The sequence below is a fragment of the Nansenia antarctica genome, assembly GCF_963989245.1.
Source record: "Nansenia antarctica genome assembly, chromosome: 17".
Classification (NCBI taxonomy): Eukaryota; Metazoa; Chordata; class Actinopteri; order Argentiniformes; family Microstomatidae; genus Nansenia; species Nansenia antarctica.
This window is the reverse complement of record NC_137687.1, coordinates 27,048,635-27,062,369: the sequence shown is the minus strand read 5'-3', so window position 1 is coordinate 27,062,369 and position 13,735 is coordinate 27,048,635. Positions and strand designations below refer to the sequence as shown.

At 48.8% G+C, this 13,735-nt stretch overlaps 1 protein-coding gene across 1 annotated transcript in view; it reads left to right on the top strand.

The window, feature by feature from the left end:
- cep350 (centrosomal protein 350) overlaps positions 1 to 13,735 on the top strand; it is a 74,378-nt gene that overhangs the window by 7,235 nt on the left and 53,408 nt on the right. Inside the window, exons 7-12 of the mRNA XM_080547423.1 lie at positions 1 to 127; positions 1,889 to 2,002; positions 8,049 to 8,171; positions 11,297 to 11,404; positions 12,035 to 12,098; positions 13,387 to 13,529. The exon at positions 1 to 127 is cut by the window's left edge and continues 402 nt beyond it. Of these exons, the coding sequence (XP_080403549.1) occupies positions 1 to 127; positions 1,889 to 2,002; positions 8,049 to 8,171; positions 11,297 to 11,404; positions 12,035 to 12,098; positions 13,387 to 13,529 (679 nt within the window). The remainder of the gene's footprint in view (positions 128 to 1,888; positions 2,003 to 8,048; positions 8,172 to 11,296; positions 11,405 to 12,034; positions 12,099 to 13,386; positions 13,530 to 13,735) is intronic.

Sequence of the window (13,735 nt, the reverse complement as noted above, 5' to 3'; positions counted from 1 at the left end):
CTGGGGTACCTGGAGACGCCGGTCGGCCTGTCTGGAGGAGGAGGAGGTCCGCAGGCCTACGCCACCACGGTGCCCACCGCCAAGATACGCAAGGTGGCCCCGGCACCTCCAGCACCCATATACAGAGGTACAGTAGAATTTAGAATTTAGAATTGGACTTACAAGGTACCTTAGAATTTAGAATTGAATCCAAAGCCACTTACAATAGACCTATCACTAAGCCACACCCCCCCTTTGAAAACGCAGACAAACAAACAACACTCGCTCAAACTCTTCACTGACAGTGACTGACTGACCGACCGTGACTGAATGACATTCAATGACTTACAATGGCGGGAGTTCAAATTTCTGATTTTACAAGTAAGTAATAGACATGTTTTTTAAAGATGACAAGAATATTTAGTCTAGAAGCTTTTCAGATATTAGCGAGTTGTTTGTCAGAGTTTTCTGCCTGTAGTGACTTTTGCTGTGATATGATTGGACAATTTCTATTTTGGGGGCGTGGCTTACCGGTAGATCTATTACGAATTACAGGGACGTTCCCCCTGGCGTAACTGAGGGCTGAGTGTCTTATTCAAGGGCACACTAGGGGTGTTTTTTTTCAGGCGGGATCTGATCACCAAGTCCAACTCACTATCCACTAGACCACCACTACCCCTATGGTGCTACTGTCATGGTGGGGGGCTACAATCAATCAATCATTCATTCATTCAAATGTATTTGCATAGCGTTTTTTATTTATTTTTAAGTATTTTTTTCTGAGTGGGGCAGTTTTATTGGACAGATACAGTGAAGACAGACAGGAAAGTAAGGAGAAGAAGGGAGAGAGGGCGTGTCAGCAGGGCATGGGCCGGATTCGAACCCATGCCGACATGGGCATAATGTGCACACTGTAGACCACAGCGCCAGACCACTGGACCACCCCAGACCACATAGTGTTTTTTTTACCAAGACAGTTGTCTCAAAGTGCTTTACAACAAGAACAACACGAAACAATATAAAGAATAAATACAATACGACAAACCCTGGACGATAAACCCCAAAATATCAAGCCAGGAGAACATAGAGGCACACTAGCAAGGGAAAACTCCCTGGGGAGGGGGGGGGGACCAGGACTAGGAGAAAGTGTAGAGTAGACTCAGCCAGGAACATTAATATAAGTCAAGAATAGTATCTGGGGATTTTGACCAGATCTTATGACCCACTTCCGTGTTCTTCTCACACCAGGTTTCAACAGCTACCTGATTTCGCGTACAGTTGTTTTTTGTTAGCGTTCTACTTTCATTCCAAACATTACAATCAGCCCCTGTCCTCCGATTTCTACCTCCACCTCCTCTTGCTGTGAAGTTGTCAGAGGATTTATAGGGTGAATTCAGGTATTCTGGGAGAAAGTGTAGTAGACTCAGCCGTGGCCTGGAGTGGTCCAGTGGTCTAGCACCATGGCCTGGAGTGGTCCAGTGGTCTAGCACCATGGCCTGGGGTGGTCCAGTGGTCTAGCACCATGGCCTGGGGTGGTCCAGTGGTCTAGCACCATGGCCTGGAGTGGTCCAGTGGTCTAGCACCATGGCCTGGGGTGGTCCAGTGGTCTAGCACCGCGGTCTACAGTGCACACATTATGTCCATGTCGGCATGGGTTAGAATCAGGCCCATGCCCTGCTGACATGCCCTCTCTCCCTTCTTCTCCTTACTTTCCTGTCTGTCTTCACTGTATCTGTCCAATAAAATGAAAAATATGAGTGGGTCTGCCCCACTCAGAAAAAAAAGATAAAAAAAAAAGACTAGACTCAGCCAGGAAAATAAGTAAAGAAACAGGGATGTGGAATCTGGGGATTTTTTTTCGACCAACCGAATCTTATGACCCACTTCCTGGTTCTCCTCCTTCCTCCAGGTTTCAACGGCACAGAGACCAAGATCCGCACCCCGGACGGGAAGGTGTGGCGGGAGGAGGAGATCCACAACCTGAGCAGGGAGTTCTACCAAGACCTGTCTCGTCAGCTGGCAGGTGAGCACACCACCACCACAACAACAACAACAACAACCACCACCACACCTGGGCTCACACCTGGGGGGTATTCCATCAAGGTCACTAAAGGAAAATCCAGCCTTATTTTTCACAAGTGTTGTGAGACTTTGTCAGAATAAGCCTGGATTTTCCTTTAGCGACGTTGATGGAATACCCCCCTGGGTTCACGTCAGGTTTTTTTGTTTGTTAGTTTTTTTTGTTTTGTTCCAAATCTCTTTTTTATCGTTGGTAAAGTCAGTACATCAAATGCAGAATATGGCAAAGTGTCTGTGACAGAGAAAAAAAACAAGAAAAATGAACCACCCATCCCTCCCCCACCACACCATTGGGGCGGCTGTGGCGCAGGAGGTAGAGCCGCCGTCTAATAATAGCAAGGTTGGCAGATCGGCGGCTCGAGCCCCGGCTGGCCACATGTCGAAGTGTCCTTTAGCAAGACACTGAACCCCAAATTGCTCCCAGTGAGCGGGCAAGTTGGAAGTAAAGTGTAAAGTGTAAAGTGGTTGGAAGAGGATGAATAAATACACTTATGTAATAAATGCGGTTCACATCAGTTTTTTTTGTAATCTTTTAAAAATATTTATATCTGCTTAATGGTGTTTGTCCGGTGCAAATTTACCAGTGCTTAATCGTGTTTGTCGGGCTCGGTTGAACCAATGGGACGGTCCCTGACCGCGCTAACGCAACCCGCCTGGCATTCCACACAGACACAAGCAAACACTCCAAAGTATTTGAAATGCTCTAAAATACTGTTTGACCCAGGTCCTTACTCTTAAAACCCATGTAGTTAGATAACAGATACTAGTCGTAGCGCTACCACAGATTAGCATGCCTCTGTTGGCTGTTTGCCAGGGGGGGGCTGGCGGAGGTAGAAATCGGAGGACGGGGACTCGTTGTGATGCATAGGGGCACAATGCGAAATGGTGTAAAACGCGTGTTTGATACCGTTCCAACTTTCTTTCCAAACATTCCAACGAACCCCCCGTCGTCCTCCGATTTCTACCTCCACCAGCCTCCACCTCCTCTTGCTGTGGAGCTAATCAGTGGACGTAGGGTGAATTCAGGTAATCTGGGACATTGGACATTGTCCCACATTTCACAGAGTATTCACCCTTACATTGGAATCACAAGTTGTCAAGTCAGTGAATGTTAACATTGATGTGACGTCCCCGCCTCTCACCCCTGGCTCTTTGCTATCACCCTGTCAGCTCTAGCTGTTGTGGTGAGAAGAGATGGGATTAGCTCTGCTCCAGTGTGTCGCTGGCCTAGCTAGCTTCAGCTTGTTCTCCTGTAGGACCCAGAGCCTCTGACCTGATCTATTTTTACATCTTTTGACATTTAGCAGACGGTTTAATCTGATAAAAAATGTGCATGAATCATTCATACGTCAGTCATCATGAGCAAAAACCTATGCTAGGACCAGGTGCCATCGGAAGTCACAATGCTAGGCGAAGGAAGGATTATTACTTTTTTTTTTTTTTTTTTTTTACCTGACCTAGTTAGTCTTCTGACCTAGTTAGACCTCTGACCTAGTTAGTCTTACCTGACCTAGTTAGACCTCTGACCTAGTTAGACCTCTGACCTAGTTAGACCTCTGACCTAGTTAGTCTTACCTGACCTAGTTAGACCTCTGACCTAGTTAGACCTCTGACCTAGTTAGACCTCTGACCTAGTTAGTCTTACCTGACCTAGTTAGACCTCTGACCTAGTTAGTAGTCTTCTGACCTAGTTAGTCTTCTGACCTAGTTAGTCTTCTGACCTAGCCTGTGTGTTTTTCTACTGGGCCAAGAGCTAGCTTAGCTTCCCCTAGCGATATCTAGCTACCACCCATGTCTTCTCCTCCAGACACTAAATGTGTAGGGTAGTGATGGTCAAGTGAATAGTTAGTTGGACTGGTGATCAGAAGGTTGTGAGGTTCAAATCCCGCCTGAAACACCACCACTAAGTGTGGCCCTTGAGTAAGGCACTTAGCCCTCCGTTTCTCCAGGGGCAATGTGCTTGTAATTAGTCATTGTAAGTCACTTTGGTTTAAAAGCGTCTGCTAAATGGCAAATTCAATTCAAATTCAGTAAAAGCTCTGGTCTTTGTAGAGAAGGCACAGAGACTGAGACACGTGGAAAAAAAAGAAATGCCACTGAAAGAAATGTGGATGTTGTCGTTTGGGATAAGTGGAAAACGTGATGTATGTGGTTAGAGGGCTAGGCTTTCTCTGCTGCAGAACTTTTCCAGGCATGTTGCCATGACCACAGCTAGCCGGGTTTCCGCGGTTACGTATGTGGACTATTTGAAGAATCGTTCTTCAGAATGCTCTCTGCTCTCTCTCCCTCTTACTCCTTCCTGGGTCTGCTCAGTATCTGGGTCGGTGTCAGACCGCAGGGGGGAGGCCACTGGAGGTAGGAATCGGAGGACAGTCCCATTGTAATTAGTGTTGTTCCGATACCATTTTTTTATCCCGATACCGATACCGATACCTGACCGTGCAGTACTTGCCGATACCGAGTACCGATCCGATACCACGGCGTTTGAAAAAACAAAACAAAAAAACATGTTTTTTGAGCCGCATATTCACCTCGATGTAAAATTATTGCTAACACTTAGTCTGGCACTGCTCAAAACCTTTGTAAAACAGGAAAAAATACCAACAGAGAGTGAATACTATAGAACTTTTTTTTATTGTCTACCTGGTATGGTGACAAGAAAATCAACCACTTATAAAACCTGAAATGTGGCTCTCACAGATGCCAATCAGTGCAATATCCATTTAAGATATAAAACAGTCGTAGTAGTAGTGCAACAGCAAGTGAACATTTACAAACAAAATAACTTTAGTACTTAAAAAATAAAAAATAAATAAAAAAATAAAAGGATTTTTTTTGTTTGTTAGTACTCGCCGATACCGATACCAGCTTTTTTGTGCGTATCGGTGGCCATGCCGATACTAGTATCGGTATCGGAACAACACTAATTGTAATGCACGGACTGAGGCAATGCTACTAGTGTGTTTGATACCGTTCCTCATTCCGTTCCATGCATTTACAATGAGCCCCGTCCTCCGATTTCTACCTCCACCAGCCTCCCCCCCGGTAGACAGACTCCTGGGCTTCCATCCAGGTCTATTTGTCATCGTTACCCTGCCTTCCCCTCAGTTCACCTGCTACAAGCCCTGACTTTAATTGATGATGTGTTGTGTTATTGGGGGGTGTTGGTCTGTGTGCAAACGCCTGGGCTCTCTGTACTTCCAAACTTTAATCTGCTTCAGAATGATTGTTAGTCAGAATGATTGTTGATCAGAATGATTGTTGATCAGAATGATTATGGATTAGAATGATTATGGGTCAGAATCATTGTTTGTCAGAATGATTGTTAGTCAGAATGATTGTTGGTCAGAATGATTAATGGTCAGAACAGGATTCCCGCCCTGGTCTTAAAAAGCCTTTAAGTCTAAAATCCAGCAATCAGATTTATAAGGCCTAAAAAGGTCTTACATTTCAGTTATTCAGTCTAAAAATGAGGTGCTAGGTCTTAAAAATTAGATCCTGCAAGGAATCAGTCCGACCACATCTATTTACGCGGAAATTAATCAAGCTGGAACCAACAAAAATGCCAATAATTAATTTATATTAATTATCCTTCAGACTTTTTTGTCTGTATGTCAGTGAAATCCCTAATTTCATTACCTTGAGGATGACAAAAAGTCATCATATGGTGTCGCGAATTATATTTAAAGAGGTCTAAAAAAGGTCTAAAAAGGTCTTAAATGTGACTTGTTTAAACTTGTAGGAACCCTGAAATGATTGTGGATCAGAATGGCTGTTAGTCAGAATGATTATGGCTGATATCCCCGATACTATTCAAAGTTTGCCAGATAGATCTGATCCTGGATAGCCAAAGAATAATCTGGGACATTCTGATGTTATTCTGAGGTTTTGAAATACGGGTCCCTGGGCTCTCATCCAGATGGGGAAGCTCAGCTTCTCTCCTCCCTCCTGCGTCACGCTACAGGATGTTGTTAAAGGGACTGACTTACATAGCCATATAGATTATTCCAAAGCGCTTTACAATGGCCTCTCATTCAAACATTCACACACCAATGTCGGCAAGCTACCATGCAAGGCGCCGGCCCGCTCATTGGGAGCAATTTAGGGTCACTGCATTGCTTTGAACTTGCAGAAGCTTGTTATGAACTAAGATAACATATTATTAGGCAAGGCAAGGCAAGTTTATTTGTATAGAACATTTCATACTACAGGGGCAAAGCGTTCAGCATGTTTCAGCCATAGCCTTCGGCTTCAGTGACACCATGCCGTCTTTTCATTTTACATTCACATTTTTTACATTTAGCAGACTCCTTCATCCAAAGCCAGTTACAACAAATACATTTGTCTGAGTAAGTGAATCATTGGCAGTCATAATGCTAGAAGAAGGAAGAATTAAGTTTTTTATTTTTGTGCGGGGGGCCTTCAGTCTACAGCGGAAGGCCCACACTGTTTTTAAAAAGCCTTAAAGTCTAAAATCCAGCAATCCGACCCATAAGGCCTAAAAAGGTCCTACATTTCAGTTATTCGGTCTAAAAATGAGGTGCTAGGTCTTAAAAATGAGATCCTGCAAGGAAATCAGTCCGACCACATCTAAACTCCTCAAAAAAACTTGTAAGGATCATGCATTCGTGGAATGAGCAACACAGCTAAACGTGTGGGTAGCGGCCCAAAAATATTTGCCAAAATATTTGGAACCCTGTAGGTAGTGAGTCATTTCCAGATGTATTAAAAGGTTGGTGGTGCTGCCTGAGTACTTGATGCTATACAAGGCTTCCAGACCACACGGCTTTGGTCCAGATTGCCTTTTAAAAATTATTATAGAACCCAAAGTGTTTCCAAAACGTTCAACTTCAGACAGGTTGATGCTTTAAACACGGTCCCCTGACATCTTAGCGAGCTCGACGGACAGTAGTTGTTGTTTTTAGTGCTTTGCAGGCGCAGTGAACAGAACAGCTACGGTGTAATTCACAATAAACGCCTGGTCTCCATTATCTTAACAGCCTGATGCTAATTTGCGCCTCGCGCGAGTCGTTAAAGACAAACACCTGAGCTGTTACTGGACGTCTGGCCGGGTGATGGCGCAGACGGTGAAAGGGCCAGCTCTGTTTTTGGCAGGAAGTTGGTGATGACGGTGCCCGAAATTAAACCAAGCACATTAATCATGTGGTCTGTGATCGACCATGTGATCAGTTTATGGGGGTTTGGGGGTCTTCGAAAACAAACGGTGCAGCCGGTATCGTAGATGCATAGACTAGATTTGCATTGATGTAACAGTGAATGGTTATATACATACCCCTAATAATCCCTTCTGGTGTCCATCCTGTCTCCCTGTCTCCCTGCCTGTCTCCCTGTCTGTCTCCTTGCTTGCCCCCCCCCCCCCCAGTCTCCCTGTCTGTCTCCCTGCCTCCCTCCCTGTCTCCCTGCCTGTCTCCCCCTCTCTCCCTGCCTGTCTCCCCCTGTCTCCCTGCCTGTCTCCCTGCCTGTCTCCCTGTCTGTCTCCCTGCTTGTCCCCCCCCTGTCTCCCTGTCTGTCTCCCCCCCTGTCTCCCTGCTTGTGTCCACTGTCTCCGTGTCTGTCTCCCTGTATTCCTGCCTGTCTCCCTGTCTGTCCCCCTGTCTCCCTGTCTGTCTCCCTGTATTCCTGCCTGTCTCCCTGCCTGTCTCCCCCCCTGTCTCCCTGTCTCTCTGCCTCCCTTCCTGCCTCCTCCCTGCCTCCCCCTTGTCTGCCTGTCTCCCCCCCTGCCTCCCTGTCTCTCTGCCTACCACGAACACTTCTATCCGTGTCTTTTATCCATGAACTATTGTCTTATTAAATGTTATATCTATTTACTTCTTATATTTGCTTTTATTCATTTTGATTTTCTTACTATGCTGCATTTTTTTTGCATCATCTTGCTGTATTTTTTATTAATGTATGTAAAGCACTTTGAATTGGCCCTTGTATGAAATGTTCTATACTAATAAACCTGCCTTGCCCCCCCCCTCCCCCAGAGAGCACCGCGCCGCCGGCCCAGAGGCAGCCGCCAGCAGAGCGGTCCAGAGAGAGGCGGCCCGCCAAGCCTGTCAGGAAGGTCCACAAAGCAGCCTCCGCTCCGGACCAGGACACCAGGCCAGGTTAGAGCCCAGACTCAGCCTTACACACACACACACACACACACACACACACACACACACACACACACACACACACACACACACACGCACGCACACTCTCTCACATACACACACACACACTCACTCATGCACGGACGCACACACACTCAAACACACACTCAAACACACACTCACACACACTCACACACACACACACACACACACACACACAGATGGACACACACACACACACACACACACTCTCACCCCTCTCTCTCTCTCTCTCTCTCTCTCTCTCTCTCTCTCTCTCTCTCTCTCTCTCTCTCTCTCTCTCTCTCTCTCTCTCTCTCTCTCTCTCTGTCTGGGGGGGTTCTCCACTGTCAGGGGAACCCCCAGTAGGTCAAAGGTCACCACACCACCAGCTGCTGCGTGTAGTGAACCTGACCAGTGCTGTCACAGTGATTTACCTCTGCCTAGCTCTGGCTAGCTCTAGCTCTGCACAGGCCTGCCTTGGCTGGGTGGTAGTTAGCTATTCTACAGACCTGCCTTAGGTGTGTGTGAGTGAGTATGTGTGTGAGTATGTGTGTGTGTGAGTGTGTGAGTGTGTGAGTGTGAGTGTGTGTGAGTGTGTGTGTGTGTGTGTGTGTGTGTGTGTGTGTGTGTGTGTCTACAGGCTTATGTTGGATTGACAGAGTCAGCCCAGGCAGGCGGTCAGGCAGCATGAACCCCCTGGTACTCCCTGAAGAAATGTCCAGAATGTGTTGCATGCTGAGTGTGACCTCCTGGTAGCCTACACACACACACACACACACACACACACGCACACACACACACACACACACACACACTGGAATGTTAGATGGGTGATGCCAGCTCTGACAGCTGAATACACTAACACTGGGGCTGTACCAGCCACACACACACACACACACACACACACACACACACACACACACGTGTTCTCTGCCACTGTCTGTGCTCTCTCTTCCTCTCTCTCTCTCTCTCTCTCTCTCTCTCTCTCTCTCTCTCTCTGTCTCCCCCTCTCTCTCTCCTTCTCCACCCCGTCCATCTCTCCTCTCCTCTGGTGTGGTAAGAGCTGTTACCCCCCCTCCTGGCCTCTGCAGCTCAGAGCACGCTGCCTATTAATAGCCCGTCCAGCAGCCTGAGATCAGTGTGATCGTGTTCAGCAGGGCTGGCTGTTGGCTCCTGGCTCCTCAGTAAGCAGAGACAGCTGGAAGCTGACGGGTGCCAGGGTTTCAACACCAACCTCTGCTCTGCCCCCCTCTCCTCTCCCCTTCTCTCCTCTCCCCTCCCCTCCCCTCTCCAACCTGTTCTCTGCTCTCTCTCCTCTCCTCTCCCCTCCCCTCCCCTCTCCTCTCCCCTCCCCTCCCCTCTCCTCTCCCCTCCCCTCTCCTCTCCCCTCTCCAACCTGTTCTCTGCTCTGCCCCCCTCTCCTCTCCCCTTCTCTCCTCTCCCCTCCCCTCTCCTCTCCCCTCCCCTCTCCTCTCCCCTTCTCTCCTCTCCCCTCCCCTCTCCTCTCCCCTCCCCTCTCCTCTCCCCTTCTCTCCTCTCCCCTCCCCTCTCCTCTCCCCTCCCCTCTCCTCTCCCCTTCTCTCCTCTCCCCTCCCCTCTCCTCTCCCCTCCCCTCTCCTCTCCCCTCCCCTCTCCTCTCCCCTCCCCTCTCCTCTCCTCTCCCCTCCCCTCTCCTCTCCCCTCCCCTCTCCTCTCCCCTCCCCTCCCCTCTCCTCTCCTCTCCCCTCCCCTCCCCTCTCCTCTCCCCTCCCCTCTCCTCTCCCCTCTCCAACCTGTTCTCTGCTCTCTCTCCTCTCCTCTCCTCACCAACCTCTCCTCTCCCCTTCCCTCCTCCCCCCCCCCCTCCTGCAGACTACAGTCACAGCAGTGGGCCTCTACGGCAGGGAGAGAGATGAACACAGACAGCAGAGAGAATAGATGTGCTGTGCAGAGTTATGACAGTGTGAATGTTCACAGACAGCAGAGAGAATAGATGTGCACAGTTATGACAGTGTGAATGTTCACAGACAGCAGAGAGAATAGATGTGCACAGTTATGACAGTGTGAATGTTCACAGACAGCAGAGAGAATAGATGTGCACAGTTATGACAGTGTGAATGTTCACAGACAGCAGAGAGAATAGATGTGCACAGTTATGACAGTGTGAATGTTCACAGACAGCAGAGAGAATAGATGTGCACAGTTATGACAGTGTGAATGTTCACTGCCGGCTAGAAGGAATCGGGCAGCGCGGTGTGTTCGTTTAAGACTACTTTAGTTCAGTTCCCACTAAACACACACACAAAACACACACACACATGCACACACACACACACACACACACACACACACACACACACACACACACACACACACACACACACTGTTATATTCAAACAGGATTTGCCAACGATGCATGAATAAGCCAAGAGTTTTATCACATTTGCATGAGCCTCTCATTGGAGACCTCCCTCCCTGCGAAGACGTCCGGTGTGCAGCCGGATGCATAATGGACCAGCGTGTGTGTCTGCCGGGCCAGCGAGGCTCTGGTGCTCCAGCAGCATGTTAGCCTTCATCTGACTAGAGTAGTACATCTGGTCTGTCTGCTCTGCTGACACAAGCCTGCCACACGCACATGTTCCTACAACAACCCTACCACAGATATGACCTTCATGGACTATATGCACCGGATTATATCATATTATATCCCACATACTCCATGAAGGTCATAAAAAAGTAATTTCCCCCTCGGGGATAAATAAAGAAGAAAGAAAGAATCTGGGAGTGTTGGTGTGTAGGTGTGTGTTGGTATGTGGGTGTGTTTGTTGCTCGGGGCGGCTGTGGCACAGGAGGTAGAGCCAGCGTCTGATTATTTCAAGGTCGGAGGTTCGATCCCCGGCTGGCCACATGTCGAGATGTCCTCGGGCAAGACACTGTACCCCAAATTGCTCCCAATGAGCGGGCCGGCGCCATTGGTGTGTGAAAATGTGTGTCAACGAGAGGCCATTGTAAAGTGCTTTGAAATGACATTTGTATGTGTGTGTGTTGGTGTAACCGTGTGTTGCTCCCTACACCAACCGTGCCCCTCCTAACTGTGTGTGTGTGTGTGTGTGTGTGTGTGTGTGTGTGTCCAGTGATCAGCACGTCGTCATGGCGTGAGGGCCAGAAGCTGGTGAAGATGGTTCTGGGTCCGGCTCCACGCCAGGCCCGCGACACCAGGACACCAGCCCCGGACAGGACAGGTGGGTTAACCTCCCCACCCCTCCCCCACCTCTTCTCACCCTAACCCTACTCTAGTCATAACCTCCCTCACCCCTCCTCACCCTCACCCTACTCTACTCATAACCTCCCCCTCCCTCACCCCTCCTCACCCTAACCCTACTCTACTCATAACCTCCCCCTCCCTCACCCTCACCCTACTCTACTCATAACCTCCCCCTCCCTCACCCCTCCTCACCCTAACCCTACTCTACTCATAACCTCCCCCTCCCTCACCCTCACCCTCACCCTACTCTACTCATAACCTCCCCCTCCCTCACCCCTCCTCACCCCTCCTCACCCTAACCCTACTCTACTCATAACCTCCCCCTCCCTCACCCCTCCCTCACCCCTCCTCACCCTAACCCTACTCTACTCATAACCTCCCCCTCCCTCACCCCTCCCTCACCCCTCCTCACCCTAACCCTACTCTAGTCATAACCTCCCCCTCCCTCACCCCTCCTCACCCTAACCCTACTCTACTCATAACCTCACCCTTCCTCACCCTAACCCTACTCTACTCATAAACAGTTCAGCCAGGACCCAGTGTGTTAACCTTGGTAGCACCGTGCCGAGCTACAGAGGAGCAGTGTTGTGTTCGTGCTGGTCCGTAGTTGACTGCGTGCCAGAGACAGGCGTTGAGACAGCCAGACTGCTCTGCTACAGGCACATCAATAAGTAACCACAGGGCTGCAGACAAACACACCGGCAACCTCCCTCCATGGATGAAAGTCACATTAGGTTGGCGGTACTCACGCTATGTTGGTGATGGTCTAGCTACATTACTGGTAGGCTAGCTTCATTTGTGGTAGGCTAGCTACATTAGTGGTAGTCTAGATACTTTAGGCTAGCTACATTAGTGGTAGTCTAGATACTTTAGGCTAGCTACATTAGTGGTAGTCTAGCTACATTAGGCTAGCTACATTACTGGTAGGATAGCTTCATTTGTGGTAGGCTAGCTACATTAGTGGTAGTCTAGCTACATTAGTGGTAGTCTAGCTACATTAGTGGTAGTCTAGCTACATTAGTGGTAGGATAGCTCCATTAGTGGTAGTCTAGCTACATTAGTGGTAGGATAGCTACATTAGCAGTAGGCCAGCTACGTTGGAGGGTAATCAAGCTACATTAGCTAGCTCTGCTACATAAGTGGAAGCCTCGCTACGTCGGGCCCACTCACTGCCAGTGACCGGAAGCAATTGGGATTGACATCCCTTTCTGACTCACTGCACAACTCAGCACGCTCTCATGTCTGGGGCTCGGCCCCGAGCTAGACTGTTACTCTCAGGGTGGGGGGATGGGGGAGGGGGCAGGTTGAAGCAGGGACAGGGCACATAAACGCTTTGTAATAGTGTTCAAGTAGGCACTCTTGATTAACATTTTCTGAAAATAATTCTGTATTTGATTAAATGTAGTGTGTGTGTGTGTGTGTGTGTGTGTGTGTGTGTGTGTGTGTGTAGGAGTAATTGCAGTCCTAAACACCTACTTCCCTGTCAAATATTCATGGTTCGCACAAGGTGCTTAAAGTACTGGAATTTGACACTCAGGAATTAGATAGTTAAAGATACATTAGGTACATTGGAGGTTCTTGAAAATGACACGGAAATGTTTGGAAAAAAGTGCTTAAAAGTCCTTGAGTTTAGCCTTTTCTGTGTGTCTGAACTCCCATTGACCCAACTCTGTTCCAGTGAGTTAATGTAACATATGCCATTTAGGTGACGCTTTTATCCAAAGAGACTTACATTGCAGTGAGTGCATACATTTGTCAGTATATACGGTCCCAGCGGGAAACGAACCACAACCTAAGCGTTGCTTGCGCCATGCTCTGCCACCTGAGCCACAGAGGACCACGTTTCCTTCTTTGGTTCCTTCCTGCCTCCTTGCTCTACCAACTGAGCCACAGTCGCCCCCCCAGCCCAACCCAGAACCCCAGAACCCCCACATCTCTGTCCTCATCTGTCCCCTCCAGGACCACCTCCTCCCCGCTCCAGTTCAAACCCCCTTGCGGGGCGGCGGTGGCGCAGGAGGTAGAGCCGGCGTCTAATGATCTCAAGGCCGGAAATCTCGGTGGTTCGAACCCCGGCTGGCCACATGTCGAGGAGGTGTCCTTAGGCAACACTGACACTGAACCCCAAATTGCTCCCAATGAGCGGGGGCCGGCGCCTTGCATGGTAGCTTGCCGCCATTGGTGTGTGAATGTGTGTGTGAATGAGTGTGTGAATGTGTGTGTGAATGGGTGAATGAGAGGCCGTTGTAAAGCGCTTCGGAATAAGGTGCTACGTAAGTCAGTCCATTTACCGTTTACCGCTCCAGAACCG